Below are 20,102 nucleotides of genomic sequence, written 5' to 3'. Positions count from 1 at the left end.
CATTTTGCAGGGCTCTGGCAGTGCTCCTCCTGCTCCTCCTTGCACAAAGGCGGAGGTAGCGGTCCTGCTGCTGGGTTGTTGCCCTCCTACGGCCTCCTCCACGTCTCCTGATGTATTGGCCTGTCTCCTGGTAGCGCCTCCATGCTCTGGACACTACGCTGACAGACACAGCAAACCTTCTTGCCACAGCTCGCATTGATGTGCCATCCTGGATGAGCTGCACTACCTGAGCCACTTGTGTGGGTTGTAGACTCCGTCTCATGCTACCACTAGAGTGAAAGCACCGCCAGCATTCAAAAGTGACCAAAACATCAGCCAGGAAGCATAGGAACTGAGAAGTGGTCTATGGTCACCACCTGCAGAACCACTCCTTTATTGGGGGTGTATTGCTAATTGCCTATAATTTCCACCTGTTGTCTATTCCATTTGCACAACAGCATGTGACATTTATTGTCAATCAGTGTTGCTTCCTAAGTGGACAGTTTGATTTCACAGAAGTGTGATTGACTTGGAGTTACATTGTGTTGTTTAAGTGTTCCCTTTATTTTTTTGAGCAGTGTACTATGCTCTACTGTACTGTACTGTACTGTATTGTACTGTGCTCTATTCACTGCAATCCAAACTTGTGAAGCATAAATCTATGATAGGTTCAGATTTCCATTTATGAGCTGAACATAACGGTATGCTGGTGGAAGGGAGGAACATAGCAGGTGACCCAACTGTGGTTCATGACTATTATGATTTCCCATTGAAGCCAATTCAGTTGCAGTAATTCCATTAAGGATTTTTTGGGGTACTTCTGTTACCAATTTGGTAACTGAATTACAAGTTTGAATCGCTTAATTCATAAACAAAGTTGATATCAGTAAAATCACTATAACTAATATGATAGGTCTACCATTACTTGTTAATTCTGTGAACTTTCATTATCTTTCCTCCTCATGAGGGAGAGAAATTAGGAAATATCTTCAAGATATATGGGTTGTTGGTAATTGTAAATTACAAGACAGAAGGCAATATTTACGAGACAGAAGGCAATATTTACGGAAGGTAAAGAATTTGTCAAAAACTAAATATAAATGTTGATATTAGTTGGCGGTGGTCTTTACGTCAACATTGTGTTTTGATGTATTTCTGATACCTTTAAGAATGTGCTTTCCTAGACCCTTTCCATCTGTTTATCAAAGCCTCTACTTCTGACACATTTTGAAGATGAAGAAAGGTTGAAATTTGACACCCAAGTTGATGTGCACCTAGGAACTTTATGTTTTGTGTTCATGGGTCCTTTTTGATAGAAATGCCCTCAAGTATTTTAGACCTTTGCAACTTGGTCAGTTCAACACATCCCCATGTATGTCAGGGGTGCGTAACTGGTAGCATGGAAGTCAAACGCAGGAGAGCAGAACTTGGTCAGTTCGACACATCCCCATGTATGTCAGGGGTGCGTAACTGGTAGCATGAAAGTCAAACGCAGGAGAGCAGAACTTGGTCAGTTCGACACATCCCCATGTATGTCAGGGGTGCGGAACTGGTAGCATGGAAGTCAAACGCAGGAGAGCAGAACTTGGTCAGTTCGACACATCACCATGTATGTCAGGGGTGCGGAACTGGTAGCATGGAAGTCAAACGCAGGAGAGCAGAACTTGGTCAGTTCGACACATCCCCATGTATGTCAGGGGTGCGGAACTGGTAGCATGGAAGTCAAACGCAGGAGAGCAGAACTTGGTCAGTTCGACACATCCCCATGTATGTCAGGGCTGTGGAACTGGTAGCATGGAAGTCAAACGCAGGAGAGCAGAACTTGGTCAGTTCGACACGTCCCCATGTATGTCAGGGCTGTGGAACTGGTAGCATGGAAGTCAAACGCAGGAGAGCAGAACTTGGTCAGTTCGACACGTCCCCATGTATGTCAGGGCTGTGGAACTGGTAGCATGGAAGTCAAACGCAGGAGAGCAGAACTTGGTCAGTTCGACACGTCCCCATGTATGTCAGGGGTGTGGAACTGGTAGCATGGAAGTCAAACGCAGGAGAGCAGAACTTGGTCAGTTCGACACGTCCCCATGTATGTCAGGGCTGTGGAACTGGTAGCATGGAAGTCAAACGCAGGAGAGCAGAACTTGGTCAGTTCGACACGTCCCCATGTATGTCAGGGGTGTGGAACTGGTAGCATGGAAGTCAAACGCAGGAGAGCAGAACTTGGTCAGTTCGACACGTCCCCATGTATGTCAGGGCTGCGGAACTGGTAGCATGGAAGTCAAACGCAGGAGAGCAGAACTTGGTCAGTTCGACACGTCCCCATGTATGTCAGGGCTGCGGAACTGGTGGCATGGAAGTCAAACGCAGGAGAGCAGATTTTGGTAAATAGCCAGATCCGTTTAATGTACATAACTACCGGCATACAAAAATAACAAAACACATGGGCACAAAACCCGTATCGCACCAGTCACATAAAACACGCGTACTTACAATAAACAATTCCCCACAAGGACATGGGGGAAACAGAGGGAACATATACAACATATAATTAGGGAATTGATGAAACCAATTGAATCCAGGTGAGACAAAACAAATGGAACATGAAAAATAGATTGATGATGGCTAGAAAACCGGTGACGTTGACCGCCGAACACCGCCTGAACAAGGAGAGGAACCGACTTCGGCAGAAGTCGTGACAATGTATCTGTACTCCCTTTCCTACTCTGACTGTGTTTACACAGGAAGCCCTATTTCAAAAAAAAAATCAATAATTGTTCATTTGACCAATCAACATTGCCTCTTTTGCCAATAATTGTGCCAGAGATAAGAATTGGAATGGGTTTTAGACAGGCCCATCTAACCTAGTGATTCAGTAGGTTGACTGATGACCTGAACAGTAAACGGTCAAACCAACAGGGGGTTTCTCTCCTCATGTGAAAGAATCCAATTCAATCATGCTGGTTGGTTAATGTTTAATGGGCTAAAGTTACACAGTGGACAGTGGAGACTCTCCCTTTATCTTCTTAGCTGCCATCCCTTCATCCCCTACCAATGTATCCATAGCAGTGACTGGCCAACCCTGCTCTTGAAGGGCTCCAGTGTATGCAGGATTTTGTTTCGACCCCACACTAAAACACCTGATTCAAAATATCGAAGACTATATCAATCATAGTCTTCGACCTCTAGATCATGTGGAGTTTAATCAGGTGAGGAACAAAGAGCAGGATTGGCCAGCTCTGGCTAGTCTGTAGCTAATAGCCACTACCTATTGACTGGCCGACTGGCCGTGTGTTCCACCCTGCTGATTACAGACAGGAAATGTCCCATATTACTCTACACATCCGCTCAGGAACACAGAGCACGCCGGGCATTGTGAACGCAGCCCAATATCCCAGGCTGTTACGTAAGGTCCAGGGCAAGCTAGACTGGCACACTGAGGAATGTGTGTGTTATGTGATAAGATTCTCTCTCTTTCTCGGCCCATCTCACCTTGGGACATGGTCTTCATATTTTCCACATGTTCTCCTATTTGATCAAATATGGTGAACATAGACGCAGGTACATTATAATAGAATGGTTCTGTAATGTAAAAGAAGCAACTGATTAGTTCTGGTGCTACAATTCTAGAATAGTTATTGGCTCTGTGTATGTGACCTTTTCCATCAAAAGAGTCTATAGATTTCACTGCCTCGAAGTCCTAGAATCACATGAATCCATGATCTAAAGATGTGCCCTAATGCCTGAATGGGCAATGGAGTGACTTCACACACCTCCCGCTAGCATTGGAACTCTTCTCAGCAGAAAGAAGCCTTGAGAAACGAGAATAGGTGTTCTCTCCTGCCTCTGAGAGCACTATGCAGAGGATTATTTCCCTTGTTTAAGAGTGTTTGTGTTTTAACATTCTAATGTTGTTTTAGTACTGTGGTTTTGAAGTTTTGACAAGTGACTTACATACAGGATTTTGCCCAACCTGCTGCTGCAGAGTTCCACATGTCAGATAGAGTTTCTGGGGGGACTGCTAGGTGGTATCTGGAGGTTTAACCTCTGAACCAGTCACAGGCTGTTTTCATAAACACTCAACACCCTCCCTCCTGTGCATTCTAATCCACTATTTATCTTTCCACCTCCCTCCACTAGAACAATACATCTATTTTCTTACTGTACATAGCCTAACCCAGTGTCTGAGGGAGATTAGCCCCGGCTAATTTAAACTTCAGGCTGAAGGCTTTTCTTGGAGAAATGACCTGGTGAGCTACTGCTCCTGTGTTCTGTGAGGGTGGTGGTGTGGGGGGGGGGGGGGGGGGGGCTTAGTACAGTTGATTTGTTTTCAGATGTGCAGGGAATTGTGCGTGCACATGTGTTTTTATTTTGTAGTGTTTGTGAACAACAGAGGAATAAATGTGTGTAAGAAGGTCGTGAGAGTTGTGCGCGAGATGACCCCAGTTTCCTGTGAGGGGCTTCGCTTGTAGTTATTGCGGTCTCTCCCACGCCACATGGAAGGACACACACACCAGATGCACTGGCACATCATCTGTAATTCACTGGAACGCCTGGACCCGCTACAGGACGCGCGCAAATGAGACAGGAGACAGAAAATGATTGTGGGATCGGCCCGGATTTGGGAGCAGTTTTCTTGATTTCAGCCATCTCCATTTCGTTACTGTTTTGAAGAACACAGAAGACATAACCCCAGAAGTTTATCAGAGGAAAATGAGAGGAACATTTGGCAGAAAGTGGACTCTAGAACGTTTAGCTTTGGGATTTTCTCAATTTCAGGACTCCGAAGTTCCACTGGTGAAGAGGAACACCTAGAAATAACTATAACTGTGCAAGTTAGAGAGCCAGCGCTTCAAGAGTTGAAGACTGGGCACCAACATTTGGCTGCGTGAACTGAGAAAACACTGGAAAGTTATACTGTTAATAAATTCACTGATGCTTGGAAAACACAATTTTTCTCATAAACATATACGCCTGACATCTTTAATAGGCTACTACTTGGAAATACACTTCGATTGCAAGCCCAAATTGTAGACTATTTATTAGGCTACAACTTGGAAATACACTTCCCATCGATTGCAAGCCCTAAATTGTAGACTATTTTTAGAGTATCAAATTCAGTAATAGACCTATAGTTTCAACTGATAGTTTTCACAATTTCATGAATGATACTAGCACATTTTTATTTATTTTTTTAAATTGGAGAATTCCACCCATTAGCCTGTTTTCCGTTTGAGGACGCCTCTTTTTAAATTGACAGGGTTTTCCTGAATAGTCTATAATACATTATTAAGTAAGCAATGGAAAGGTTTATGTCATACGGGACTTGTATTGTCAAATATGCATTTGAATTGACCCTCCCAAAAGCCCCAGTGTCCGACATTATGCATAATAGTTCCCTCTCGTCCGTGAATATACAGAAACGAACGATGTCCACTCTTAAAATATGAATAATTCAGATATTTTTCTCATCTCATTCATTGTCACCGTTACCTTACGAGAGGTTTTCAGGGGTTAGTCTTTCATTTGCTGTTAGGTTGGGCATATTTTTTTCTTGTTTTATCTAAGTGTGGTAATGCGCCATCTGACACGGTTTTAATATCACTCGTTATCAAGTGTCTGAAAAGAACAAAGCTATCCCCCTCGCCACTTCCTTTTTTTCAGATGCCCCTTTAATGGTTTGGTATTTCGTATTTGTTTATTTTAAAGGGAGTGGAGTCTCTTTCTTTATTTCTTTTCTCCCACTTTGTGTTTAATGCTCCGTTTCGAGAGGCGCGTTGTACGGGTTAATTTAGCGCGAGTTCCCCCGGCTCCTGTAGTGATTATTGCGCACAGTGGGGTTGCTGTGCTGTTCGTTCCCGCGGAGGCGATGCCCTTTTGCGGAGAGGTCTTGTCACAGTGGACAGACGGCACCCTCACAATCAGGACGCAAGGACACAAAGAGAATAATTGCATTAAAAAGGACCATTCTTTCCGCAACTGCCCAGGAGGGGTGTTGACTGTGGGTGTTTGAGAGGCTCTTTGTTGCTTGAAAAGAAGTAGCCAAGAATATGCACTGTGGACTAGCTGTATGTTTTATGAACAGTGTTACTGTATACTGTTAGGGCGCTCGCACACGTCTCTCTACCTCTTTGGTTCGCGGAAAAGTCAGTGCTGTGCAGTTTTAACAGAGAAACTGGTTTGAATAGTTCGAAAGACAAAAAGTTTATGGCGTATGCTCTTTGCGCATTGGATTTGGAGACCGCTGCGCGCCTCCAGTACTTTATCTAACAGTACATTCTCAAAATTAGTATTTTCTCTAAATCTTCATGTTACTGTCTGCTAAGTTTTTCATTTGCCACCATAAGCGTTCGTAGCATTTTTTTTCCTTGGGAATTTGAGTTCTCAGCTCCCTTAAACGCCTCACATTTGTAACAAATTCATTTTAAAAGGGGGGCGTGGAAGTGAAAACCTTCAATCATAGGCTACCTCAATTTGTGGATATTTCTTCGAGGGATGCCAATGGACAGATACGCTGACATGGAGGACAAACTGCGCATTTTGGAGGACCTGAACATGATGTACATTCGCCAGATTGCCCTGAGTTTACAGGTAATTAACGTAGACCGTCCCCAAAGGTTGACTGCACTTTTATGGAAGCTATCACTGTCACATCTGATTCCCAGCGCCTCTCACAGGAGCTGATGTCCTAGCTCTTCTTTCACCTGCTAGTCGATGTGCGGTGTTGTCATGTCATATCTTTGCCTTCTCTCCCAAGTCAAGCAGGGCGTTTCAGTGAAGTTATATTTTGAAGTGTATGTGTACAAATCATAGGGTGGCAATAGACAGGGAGAGCGAGTAAGCTGTGGTCTATCTCAGACAGTATCTGATGTGGCAGGGACCAGCGTGTACAGGCGCTCACTTCCGACTTTCCACTGAACTGTGAACATACAGTAGACATGAGCCAGTTTACTGAGTGAGTTCCCAGCTCCGCTGCTTTTACATATTAAGAGTTAGGAGGGGCTAACTGAAGAATGTCCCTGACCAAGGTGTCATGCTTACTCTGGTGTGGTCTCCAGAAGTTCTCAGTGAGAGAGAACAGAAAACACCACAAGTCATGTACAGTTTGTTACTCTCTAACCCAGCGTACTAACACTATCTGCAGCTGCATGCTGTATGTGTGGGACTCACAAGTCCCCAATGGGGTAAACGTGGGTGCGTGTGACAGGGAAAGAGAGATGGAAAGGAAGAGAGGCCTAATGATGCAATACGTATCAATTGCCAAGTGAAATGGGACTGTACTGGTTCTTATGTAGTCAGTGTTATATCGTTGATGTGAACATTATACATAACAATTTAGTCATTTTGGGACTAAGCTGAGCATTACAGTCCACCTCACAGAGAACACAATGTGTCTGTTATTTGATGAGCAGAGTGTCTGAACTAAAGGGACATTGAATATTTCTGCACTAGAAGGTTAAAATAACACTCTGAAATTGTGAAAATTATGATAATGCCCCTTTTGTGTATGAGCTGTTTGAAAAGATGGCAGAAATGTCTGCCTGTTCAGGTGGGGTGGAGTTTTTAGCCCAGATCATGACATCACAATCTGATCTGATTTATAATAGACCAATGACCATTCATCTGGGTAAGAGAGTGGGCTCTAGACCATCCTATCAGCCAATCTGGGCTGTGTATGTAAATATATTCTGATTTATTTCTCCCACACAATCAGACAGTATTTCAATGGCCAAAAGATGCTCGGGGAACTAAATTATTACAATTATATTTTGGAGTTATTTTCATTAAATAAACACACACAGTGATTTATTAGACATACAGTGATGATTTAAAAATAACATTAAAACACTGCATGGAGGCTTTAATCTGAGGAGAGAGGCAGGAGACACATGGCCATTGGAAATCATACAGGGAATATCAAAAGGAAATTCTAATGTAACATTTTTGGATGCTTGGCTGCTCTATTGTGAAACTATGTTAGCTCTGCAGCTGTTGTGTGTTAGGAGCGTGTCATCTACTGGTTTTACCTTGGGACCTTGAACCAGGTTTTCTGTCATCCAATATTCGCATGGTGATTTTTAGTTTTTAGTTGTTGAAATCTGGAAAACTATGTTTCATTCTATATTGATAGTAAATGTACCAATTATATGACAACAGTCCCTTCTTTTTTTATTGTCAATAATTCAATTTTGCCCATAATGTTAAGCTCACTGGTTTGAGACCACAAAATCAACCACATCCGTGAATTAGTACTGCTAATAACTCTATATTTTAAATACTAGTATAGAGGTTAAATTATTAAAAAATATAGGTTCATTATCATTTTTACACACTTTCTTCCTGGTTTTAGTTGTTTAAGTTCAGACTGGAATATTTTATTACAATAAAAAAACAAACATTCAAACCCATTGAAGGTCGTGACCCACCATCTAAGTGACAATGGGAGTGTCAGCCTCTGCAACTGTGGGACCTGAAGGGCGCTGTGTTGGGGCAGTAGTATCACCATGGCACAAGTTGGCATCTCACCTCCACTACTCATGGAGCTGTGTCTTAGCTAATCTGGCCCAAACAGAAAGCCAGTTGGTCCATTTGGGTATACGATGGACAACATGACTTTTTAATAGAACAGTGGGTGTCTAATGGGCACACGCATACACACAAACACACACTTGTTCTTCTATCCTCTTGGGGACCTAAAGTTTATTTCCATTCAAAATCCTATTTTCCCTAACCCTTAACCCTAATTCTAACCCTAAACCTAACCCCTAAAATGAAAATAGCCTTTGTCTTCATGGAGACGTGGGAAATGTTCCCACGAGGAAGAATTTCCCTCATTTTACTATCCTCGTGGGGACATTTGGGGGTTTCAGGTCCCCATGAGGATAGAAGAACAATACCACACACGGACACCCCCACCCAGATGGGTCTCCTTTGTGTCCAGAAGATAATTTATAACACCGGCTTTTCCCCTGACGTTCCCTGCCTCCCCGTTGAATCCTCAATCCCTCAATCCCTCAGCCATTACAGAATCATCACGGATGCTCTCACGAGTTGTACCCTTTCATCCCAGTCACCAGATGTCAATCAGTCTCAAACCACTCATTTATACTCTATGAAAGAGCCTTCTTTGAGCCACTGACTTGTTTACTTCACAAACAAACTGGAAAAAGCCAGTCAGTCTACATGCTGAATCTGTGTTCTATGCTGGCAGAAAGCAGTGGCAGATACACTCTCAACAAAGAGATCCCAACTGGGTTGTCAGTGTAGGATCTCAGTAAACAGGCTTGTGTTTCTCTTCAGTGTCCTCAATGGTTTCCCTGTCTGGGTGGGTTGCTGGAATCGATTATATATATGTGGTAGAGCTGTGCGACCCACTACAACTCCATGCTGAGTTCTCCGTGTGCTGCAGCGTGGCCTCCATAAGCTGTAGCAGACCATCATTTGCCCTAAAGGTTGGTAGTTTAGAAGAGTCCTGTGGATGATCCAGTTGCTATGGTCTAAAAACAGTAAACTTTCCCCTTATTGCTGTCTGGGAGGCTTGTGTCTGTTCAAGGTGCAAACATGAGTTCTCAGCTTAGTTCCTGGAGCTCTACTGGTAAGACATTGGTCATCGGTGGGCAGCTGTCCTGAGCTGCTGTGCTTACACAGAACAAGAGAACACACCCAGAGGGTCAGAGCCAGCATTCCAGACCTTTACATAATCAGAGTATGTCAATGCTCCGGCTCACAGCAAGTTATATTCCCTTACTCCTTGGTTTGTTTTTAGTCATCCAGGTAGACACTCCTTACCCTCCTTACAACATCCCTGTTTGTTCAGGTTATAAAGGGTAGATAGCATGAGTTTTTACTCACCAAAGTAACAATGTAGTGTGGTCAATGACTTAGTAACTTAGTTGTAGTCAACATATTTTCGGATATCTTCGGAACTACCCACAATGCACTATTGTAAATGTCATGTGGAGAACTGGTGCTACCTAGCTAGCTCCAGCTGGCTAATGTTAGCTACTAGCCATGCTAGTATGTAATTACATTCAAGCCCAAGTGTTGGCATTGGTGAACTACTATGTACATCCACGAAGAAGAAACAATATACATTAATACACCAAAGTGCATCTCCTCTTCTCCTGTGCATTTGGTAGTCAAGCGAGGTGAGTTGTTTTAGTTTTCCGTCATCTGTAGCTAGTTTTAGTTTACATTTCAGACCCAACAGCTTTTTAAAAAGCTAAATATGCCAAGGAGGTTTGTTGTTGGTGGTTGCAGTAATAATACCCACAAGGATGAGGTTACGACTCATTTGTGGCCCAGAAACGAGAAGCTAGCTTTAAAGTGGGACCGGTTTGTCCAGTTGAAGCAAGCGAATTGGAGTAAGGTAACCGCGGGACGTCTACTGTATGCAGTGTTAATTTTACCTCGGAGGACATCGATGGCTATAATCAGTGGAAGACAATATTTGGAATGAGACTCTGACTGAAACCAGGTGCTGTACCAAGCATGAATGTGAAGCCTGCAACCTCTATTTCCTACCGACCTACGGGTACATTGTGAGTGTCAGTAGGGATGGAGATGAACCGAATAAGTTCACTGTGGATTTACCTCATAATATCGCTATTGGATTAGCTGACTTTGCCTCGGCTGGTGAAAAGGCCTCTCCCTCTGAAGCTCCTCTCCTAGACTCTTCTTTGGTAGCTAAGCCATCAATTGGTAACTCTTCTCTCTATCTGCTGGATTTGTTGTTGTTGTGTTTTGTGGGTTCCTGCCTGTGCTAGACTAGTTGGTGGTGTTCTCTGGCTTACTACTTGGCTATCTAGGCTAGTTAGCTGGCTAGCTAATAGTGATGGGGGAAAATTGATAGTTCCATATCGGGATGTTCTTTTTGACGATATTTTGTATCATTTTGACAATATCGCAATATGTTTGCGCTAGTTGGCTGTACCTGCACAAAAACGATTTGTGCAGGTACAGGTACGATTTTTTTCATGGCTTGTTCTCTTTTTTTTAACAGAGAGCCTATTTATTATTTTTTATTTAACAGAGAGCCTATTTAGCGCTTTTATTTCTATGACTGATCTCAACTTGTTTTCTCACGGCTCTCTCTTGTGTCTCTGCAGCAGACATATGGTGAGCAATTTGTTTGGAACACAATAAAACCCTTGTATCGAATTGCAATAGGAATAGAATCATGGGAATCGCAATAAATATCATATTGGCACCAAAGTATCATAATAATATTGTCTCGTGAGGTCCCTGGCAAAATAACTAGCTATAGCTGGCTGGCTAAGATATAACTGCATATACCGGTAACATTATTTGATAACTGGTTAGGTGGTAGGTTTGGGCTGTAACCAGATTTTCCTATCCGCGTACCCTCATACCGTCCTTGTCTCACACCAGGATTTACGGTATTACCGGCTTAGTACACAAGGGGGCACCAACAACGCCCATTGGGCGTCTATTACCAGAATATACGAATTGCAAAGACAGGCAATCCAGCTCAAAGTTATACATATATACAGTGAACAAAAATATAAACGCAACATGCGACAATTTCAAATATTTTACTGAGTTACAGTTAATATAAGGAAATCAGTCAATTTATATAATTTCATTAGGCCCTAATCAATACATTTCACATTAATGGGAAATATGCGTCTGTTGGTCATGGATACCTTAAAGGTAGGAGGGACATGGATGAGAAAACCAGTCAGTATCTGGTGTGCCCATTGCCTCATACATTGTGACACTCTTTGCATAGAGTTGACCAGGCTGTTAATTGAGGCCTGTGGAATGTTGTCCCACTCCTCTTCAATGGCTGTTCAAAGTTGCTGGATATTGGTGAGAACTGGAACACGCTGTCGTACACATAGATCCAGAGCATCCCAAACATGCTCAATCTGTGACATGTCTGGTGAGTATGCAGGCCATGGAAGAACTGGGACATTTTCAGCTTGCAGGAATTGTGTACAGATTGTTGCGACATTATTATGCTGAAACATGAGGTGATGGCGGCGGATGAATGCCATGACAATGGTCCTCAGGATTTCGTCGCATTCAAATGGACATTGATATATTTTTTAAACTGAACCTTTATTTAACTAGGCAAGTCAGTTAAGAATAAATTAATATTTACAGCGACGGCCGACAAAATGCAATTGTGTTCGTTGTCCGTAGCTTATGCCCCCCCCCCCCCCCCCCCCGCCACCATGGGGCACCATGTTCACAACGTTGGCATCAGCAAACCGCTCTCCCACACGATTCCATACACGTTGTCTGCCATCTGCCCTGTACAGTTGAAACTGGTATTCATCCGTGAAGAGCACACTTCTCCAGCATACCAGTGGCCATCGAAGGTGAGCATTTTCCCACTAAAGACCTTTACAACACCGAACTGCAGTTATGTCAAGACCCTGGTGAGGACGATGAGCACACAGATGAGCTTCCTTGAGACCGTTTCTGACAGTTTGTGCAAAAATTATTCAGTTGTGCAAATCCACAGTTTCATCAGCTGTCCTGGTGGCTGGTCTCAGACGATCCCGCAGGTGAAGAAGCCGGGTGTGGAGGTCCTGGGCTGGTGCGGTTATACATGGTCTGCGGCTGTGAGGCTGATTTTGGACATACTGCAAAATTCTCAAAATTGATGTAGGAGTCAGCTTACGGTAGAGAAATTAACATTCAATTCTCTGGCAACAGCTTTGTTGGACTTTCATCATTTCTGGGACCTTTTATTTCGGGCTCATGAAACATGGGACTAACACTTTACATATGTATGTTGTGTTTTATATTTTTGTTCAATATACATTTGAAGTTATTTCTGTTGAAGTTTACATTATAGGGAATAGGCTAGCTTGCCGTATCCTCCATATAACGTCACACCCCGCAAAACATTTTCTGGCATGACTTTTGCATTATTTGGATTTTTTTTATCAGTTTTATGTAATAACTTGTAAAATAGGTGTAATTTTGCATCAGGACTGTTGATGCGTATACTAATGCAAATCCATATGTTGCATGAGGTTACGTTTATGTTACCTACCCTTTTAACAAGTCCCTTTTTAAAATAGGAATCACCACATTCTTGGCTCCTCTGCGCTGTTATTCTTGTTTTTCATGGCTCTCTCGCTCACCTCAGTTATGATGCTCCTAAGGGCCACAGTAAAACACCTAGTCAGTGACAGCGCTGTGAAGCCCTTTTGTCTACGGAATGCAGGAATTCCCAGCCCACTGCCGGCTGATGGGAACAGGAAACAGCCCAGTGAAACAAATGGTTCCCAATAGAGGAGTCAGCATGATGCCTGTACACACACACACACACACACACACACACACACACACACACACACACACACACACACACACACACACACACACACACACACACACACACACACACACACACACACACACACACACACACACACACACACACACTGTAGATCATTGACAGATATAGTGGAGATGCCTGAGTGACTGCATTAGTGAGTGTGCTTTCCAGGGCTCTGTCCTCCAAGTCACTGGCCAGTCCCATGCCCCCTCTGTCCTTTTACTGGGGGTCACAGGCAGAGGGGAGGGCCCTAAATGGCTATAATTAGCCTGTGGCCCAGAGTGCTGTCTAAGGTCAAATACACTATATGATAGGTCACCCTTGCACTTTTCTTAAATAATTCTCAATTTCTTCTAAAGTTGAAATAAAAAATAAAAAACATTTGATCTCCACACCTTATTGGATTTTCAACATTGAAGAATAAATAGTGTTTTTGCAAACTTAAGTTTAGAAATTTAATTCAGAAAATAAATACAATTAACATGGACAACATTATTGGCACCCTGACACTAGTACTTGTTTGCACAGCTGTTGGCCAAGATGACTCCTGACAAATGCTTCTTGTAGCTTCCTGCACCTTTCTACTGGCAATTAGGCTCACTTTTCAGCAAACTGCTCTAATTCTTTCACGTTTGAGGGGTGCCCTCCACCAACTGCTGTTTTCAGCTCTCGCCATAGGTAATGGACTTGTTTTCAGATCTCGCCATAGATAATGGATGTGTTTTCAGCTCTCGCCATAGGTAATGGACTTGTTTTCAGATCTCGCCATAGATAATGGATGTGTTTTCAGCTCTCGCCATAGGTAATGGATTTGTTTTCAGATCTCGCCATAGGTAATGGATGTGTTTTCAGCTCTCGCCATAGGTAATGGATTTGTTTTCAGCTCTCGCCATAGATAATGGATGTGTTTTCAGCTCTCGCCATAGATAATGGATGTGTTTTCAGCTCTCGCCATAGGTAATGGATTTGTTTTCAGATCTCGCCATAGATAATGGATGTGTTTTCAGCTCTCGCCATAGGTAATGGATTTGTTTTCAGATCTCGCCATAGATAATGGATGTGTTTTCAGCTCTCGCCATAGGTAATGGATTTGTTTTCAGCTCTCGCTGAATGGAGACCGTGTTCAATGGAGACCGTGTTTTTGGACACTGGGTTGAACATTGGACTCCAAATCACCTTTTATAATCTGCTGATTTCATGATGCGTTACTCACATTCAAGGCCCCCAGTACCAGAGGCAGCAACGCAACCCCACAGCATTATCAAACCTCCCCATGTTTGACTGTAGGGAGGGTGTTCTTTTCATTGAAGAACCTTACTACTCTATTCTGATCTTCTTCGGAAACATACTGTACCACATTGTGTGTGTGTGTGTGTGTGCCCTGCCCCACTTAGCAGGCGTCCAGACTGGAGTGCAGCAAGATAGTTCTGGTCTGTTGCTCCCCTCCCCTCGGTTCCTCTCCCATCCCCTCCGTTCCTCTGCCATCTCTTTATTTTTTATTTAACCTTTAACTAGGCAAGTCAGTTAAGAACAATGACGGCCTAACCTGGCCAAACCTTAACCCGGACGACGCAGGGCCAATTGTGCGCCGCCCTATGGGACTCCCAATCACGGCCAGTTGTGATACAGCCTGGAATCGAGCCAGGGTCTGTAATGACTCCTCTAGCACTGAGATGCAGTGCCTTAGACCACAGCGCCACTCGGGAGCCCCGAGCATCTCCCCCTCTACCCTCGATTCCTCTCCCATCTTCTGCACTTCCTTCTGTTTCTCTTCCATCTTCTCCTCCTCCTCCGTTCCTCTCCCATCTCCTCCTCCTCCGTTCCTCTTCCATCTTCTCCTCCTTCTCCGTTCTTCTCCCATCTCCTCCTCCTCTGTTTCTCTTCCATCTTCTCCTCCTCCGTTCCTCTCCCATCTCCTCCTTCTCCGTTCCTCTGCCATCTCCTCCTCCTCCTCCGTTCCTCTCATATCTCCCCCCCTCCGTTCCTCTCCCATCTCCTCCCCTCCCGTTCGGTCTCCTCCCATCTCATCCTCCTCCGTTCCTCTGCCATCTCCTCCTCCTCTGTTTCTCTTCCATCTTCTCCTCCTCCATTCCTCTCCCATCTCCTCCTCCTCTGTTTCTCTTCCATCTTCTCCTCCTCCTCCGTTCCTCTCCCATCTCCTCCCCTCCCGTTCGGTCTCCTCCCATCTCCTCGCCTCTGTACCTCTCCCCTTGTTATTCCACTGGATGCTGCCTCTGTTTGCCGAGATATTAGAAAGATCACAGAGAAGCTGCTCAGAGACAGAGAGGATTAGTTGACCCAACAAGTAACCCCAGTAACATGGTTCATTTTGATATGTGGTGTATAGGTGGGCCGTGATTAATAAACATGTTCCATAATGTAGACTAACAAGACTGATATGAAGGCTGTCCCTGCTGGTCCTGGTATGCTGAGTACTAGGCCATCATGTATTTAGGAGGTCAACTCTGTTTTTGTTGATTTACTTGTTGATTTATTGATTGTTTACTTGGTTTAAGACCCAGAAGAGTAAAAGTGATGGTGTACGCTCAAAGCTACTACAAAGGTCCATCCACCCATTCATTCATCCAACCATGCACCCATCCATCCATTAATTAATTCACGTCCAGTCAGCAGGGAGATCCAGGGTCTCCTCTCCCAAGTGTTGGTTCAGCTGTCAGGTTGTGGAAGTAGCTTAACTGATCCCAGATCTGCCTTCCGCACAGAAGGTGTGCTAAGCCATGCCAGATAAGCCTTTGGTGTAGCTGGATATATAATGTGTGTCTGTGTGCGTGTGTCTGTGTGCGTGCGGGTGTGTGTTAGTGCGGTTGTCGGATTGTGTGTGTGTGTGTGTTAGTGAGGTTGTGTGTGTGTGTTAGTGCGGTTGTGTGTGTGAGAGTGAGGTTGTGTGTTAGTGTGGTTGTGTGGTTGTGTGTGTGTTAGTGTGGTTGTGTGTGTGTGTGTTAGTGTGGTTGTGTGTGTGTTAGAGTGGTTGTGTGTGTGTTAGTGCGGTTGTGTTTGTGCGGTTGTGTGTGTGTGTGTGTGTGTGTGTGTGTTATTGCGGTTGTAGGGTTGTGTGTGTGTGTGTGTTAGTGCTGTTGTAGGGGTGTGCGTGTGAGTGCGGTTGTGTGTGTGTGTGTGTGTGTTAGTGCGGTTGTGTGTGTTTGTGCGGTTGTGTGTGTGTGTGTGTGTGTGTTAGTGCGGTTGTGTGTGTGTGTGTGTTAGTGCAGTTGAAGGGTTGTGTGTGTTAGTGCGGTTGTGTGAGTGCGGTTGTGTGTGTGTGTGTGTGTGTGTGTGTGTGTGTGTGTGTGTGTGTGTGTGTGTGTGTGTGTGTGTGTGTGCGGTTGTGTTAGTGCGATAGGGTTGTGTGTGTGTTAGTGCGGTTGTGTGCGTGTGTGTGTGAGTGCGGTGTGTGTTATTGCGATAGGGTTGTGTATGTGTGAGAGAGTGCAGTTGTGTTAGTGCGGTTCTGGGTGTGTTAGTGCAGTTGTGTGTGGGGGTGTTAGTGCGGTTGTGTGTGGGGGTGTTAGTGCGGTTGTGGGTGTGGGTGTTCATGCGGGTGTGTGTTAGTGCAGGTGTTAGTGCGGTTGTGTGTGTGTGTGTGTGTGTGTTAGTGTGGTTGTAGGGTTGTGTGTGTTAATGCGGTTGTAGGGTTGTGTGTGTTAGTGCAGTTGTAGGGTTGTGTGTGTGTGTGTGTGTGTGTTTGTGTGTGTGTGTGTGTGTTAGTGCGGTTGTAGGGTTGTATGTTAGTGCGGGTGTGTTTGTGCAGTTGTGTTTTTATTTTATTTTAATCTTTATTTGTGGGGTTGTGTTAGTGCGGTTGTGTTAGTGCGGTTGTGTTTGTATGTTAGTGTGGTTGTGTCTGTTAGAGTGCGGTTGTAGGGTTGTGTGTATGCAGTAAGTAAGCCTTCAGTCTATACAGAATCCTGTTGTTATGGTGAGGGCCACTACATGTGTGTATTTTGATCTCTCTGGGTTCTATCATAATGGGACTCTGTCTGTCTTTGCAACTGTGCCCTGCATGGCTGTCGCACCGCAGTTGTGCCCTGCAGTTGTGGAGAGGGAGTGGGCATGGGGATAGGCGGTAGAGAAAGGGGACATTGTGTATGGTCACCCACGCCCCCGCTGGCCCCAGCTTGGGTCCTGGTGTGGTTAGGACTAGGAGCAGGCCTGCCCTAGTCTCAGGAACCAGTGAAATGCCTTGACTTGAGCCAGCTTCCTTTTGAAAGACACCAGTCAGGAGCCAGGAGGGTGCAGGAGGAGACAGACAGCCAGCCAAGCAACAGCCTAGCAACAGCCCCCTCCCCCCAGCCCTAACTTTCTCTGCTTTCTCCCTGCTGCCCACTCTGTCCTTTCACTCTGTCCACACTGTCCTCCCATGCACTCTCCATGCACTCTCTCTAAAATCATATTAACTCCATCTGTTCTCATTCACACTCTGTTTTACCACTCTGTTTTACCATTCTGTTTTACCACTCTGTTTTACCACTCTGTTTTACCACTCTGTTTTACCATTCTGTTTTACCATTCTGTTTTACCATTCTGTTTTACCACTCTGTTTTACCACTCTGTTTTACCACTCTGTTTTACCACTCTGTTTTGGTTTACCATTCTGTTTTACCATTCTGTTTTACCATTCTGTTTTACCACTCTGTTTTACCACTCTGTTTTACCACTCTGTTTTACCATTCTGTTTTACCACTCTGTTTTACCATTCTGTTTTACCACTCTGTTTTACCATTCTGTTTTACCACTCTGTTTTACCACTCTGTTTTACCACTCTGTTTTACCATTCTGTTTTACCATTCTGTTTTACCACTCTGTTTTACCACTCTGTTTTACCACTCTGTTTTACCACTCTGTTTTACCATTCTGTTTTACCACTCTGTTTTACCACTCTGTTTTACCATTCTGTTTTACCACTCTGTTTTACCACTCTGTTTTACCACTCTCTACCTTGTCTTCTCTCTCTCTCTTCCTTCTATCCTTCTCTACTCAGCTAACACAGCTCACTCAGACGTAGCACTCTGGCATGATAAGATGGACAGCAATACAGAGCCAGAACAAATCTCAGCTTGATTCATGTTGTCTCTGAGTAGAAAGTAGTCAAAAAACCACTGTGTAAATTGTTAACAACCTTGCCCAAGAGGAGAAATTAAAAACACAAGTCCTAAAAACTTCTGAAGATACTCTGGAGTTGCAGCTGGCTGTGTGTGCTGTTTTTACAGATGTCGGCTGTCTTTTCATGTAAATTGTCTGTGAAAAAGCGTTTCTTGATAGTATATTTGTTTGTGCTTATAAACTTTTGTTTTAATTTGTCCATGTTGATGTAATGTACATCTGTGGTTATTATTTTTGTGTACTTTTGAGATTACAGTATTTGTACATGAATATAAGTGTGTGTGTCTCTATTGTTTACAAGACAATTGTCAAGGAGTGTTGTGATTCTGTTCTATGTGAGTATTAGTGTATTTTTACAGAATCCATGTACATTTATCTGCGTCTGTGGGGATTGATACGTGTTGTGTGTGTGTGTGTGTGTGTGTGTGTGTGTGTGTGTGTGTGTGTGTGTGTGTGTGTGTGTATTAGCCTGTCCATTTCAGTTATTGTATATGTGTATATAGTTATGGTAGGCACTCTGTCTTTAAGAAGCCAGTGTTAGGACTGGAAGGTGGAGTCTCATTTATAAGTGCTTCTCTCTCTCTCTCTCTCTCTCTCACTCTCTCTCTCTCTCGCTCTTCCTTCCTTCCTTCCCTCCCTCCCCCGGGACCAAATAAACAAACACTTATCACCATCAAAACAAACAAGTCACCGCTGGATATTCCCCTGAAGTGGCTAGCGCAGACATCCTTGTGACTCAGAGAATTATGTTGCTGGGACAGATTGCCGAGGTGTGTGTTTAGTGCAAGCATGTGTCAGGCTGTGAAATTGAATCACGCCTCACCACAGGAGTGTGTGTGTATGTGCAGGATGCCTCTGCAGGACTACACATTGTCTCTCCTAGCAAGAGTTGAAGGCCGCTGTAGTTCTGAGTCTGGGCAGGAGAGAAACACTGTCAATGTTCTTAAATTACTCTAAACTCTACCAGTCGCTGTGAGCTCAAGTGGCCCAATTCTATGGCTTTCATTATTTTGCTTCTGCAAGACAGTTTATTAGGTTCATGGAAATGGATCGCTCTTACAGACAGTGAGTCACGTGGCTATATACAGTGAGGGGGAAAAAGTATTTGATCCCCTGCTGATTTTGTACGTTTTTGCCCAATTTTAATGGTAGGTTTATTTGAACAGTGAGAGACAGAATAACAACAACAAAAAAATTATCAGGGAAATAAGTATTTGACCCCCTCTCAATCAGAAAGATTTCTGGCTCCCAGGTGTCTTTTATACAGGTAACGAGCTGAGATTAGGAGCACACTCTTAAAGGGAGTGCTCCTAATCTCAGTTTGTTACCTGTATAAAAGACACCTGTCCACAATCAATCAGATTCCAAACTCTCCACCATGACCAAGACCAAAGAGCTCTCCAAGGATGTCAAGGACAAGATTGTAGACCTACACAAGGCTGGAATGGGCTACAAGACCATCGCCAAGCAGCTTGGTGAGAAGGTGACAACAGTTGGTGCGATTATTCGCAAATGGAAGAAACACAAAAGAACCGTCAATCTCCCTCGGCCTGGGGCTCCATGCAAGATCTCACCTCGTGGAGTTGCAATGATCATGAGAACGGTGAGGAATCAGCCCAGAACTACACGGGAGGATCTTGTCAATGATCTCAAGGCAGCTGGGACCATAGTCACCAAGAAAACAATTGGTAAC

The 20,102-nt window shown here is 44.1% G+C and overlaps 1 protein-coding gene across 26 annotated transcripts in view; it reads left to right on the top strand.

Moving 5' to 3' along the window:
• rtkna (rhotekin a) overlaps positions 1-20,102 on the top strand; it is a 102,909-nt gene that overhangs the window by 35,428 nt on the left and 47,379 nt on the right. For 5 of the 26 annotated variants that reach the window (XM_021605288.3, XM_090239290.1, XM_090239274.1 and 2 more), the window contains exon 1: positions 5,595-6,564. The exons of 15 other annotated variants lie outside the window; for them this stretch is intronic. In XM_021605288.3, the coding sequence (XP_021460963.2) occupies positions 6,469-6,564 (96 nt within the window). In that variant the 5' untranslated portion in view covers positions 5,595-6,468. Of the gene's footprint in view, positions 1-4,467; positions 6,565-20,102 lie in introns of those variants that run through there. 6 more of the 26 variants (XM_090239277.1, XM_090239292.1, XM_090239289.1 and 3 more) reach the window with 4 other exon arrangements.

Source organism: Oncorhynchus mykiss, chromosome 6 (genome assembly GCF_057628025.1).
Source record: "Oncorhynchus mykiss isolate SJ-2025 chromosome 6, ASM5762802v1, whole genome shotgun sequence".
In the NCBI taxonomy this organism is placed as follows: Eukaryota; Metazoa; Chordata; class Actinopteri; order Salmoniformes; family Salmonidae; genus Oncorhynchus; species Oncorhynchus mykiss.
The sequence above is the reverse complement of the archived record's forward strand: the minus strand, read 5'-3'. Positions and strand labels throughout refer to the sequence as shown.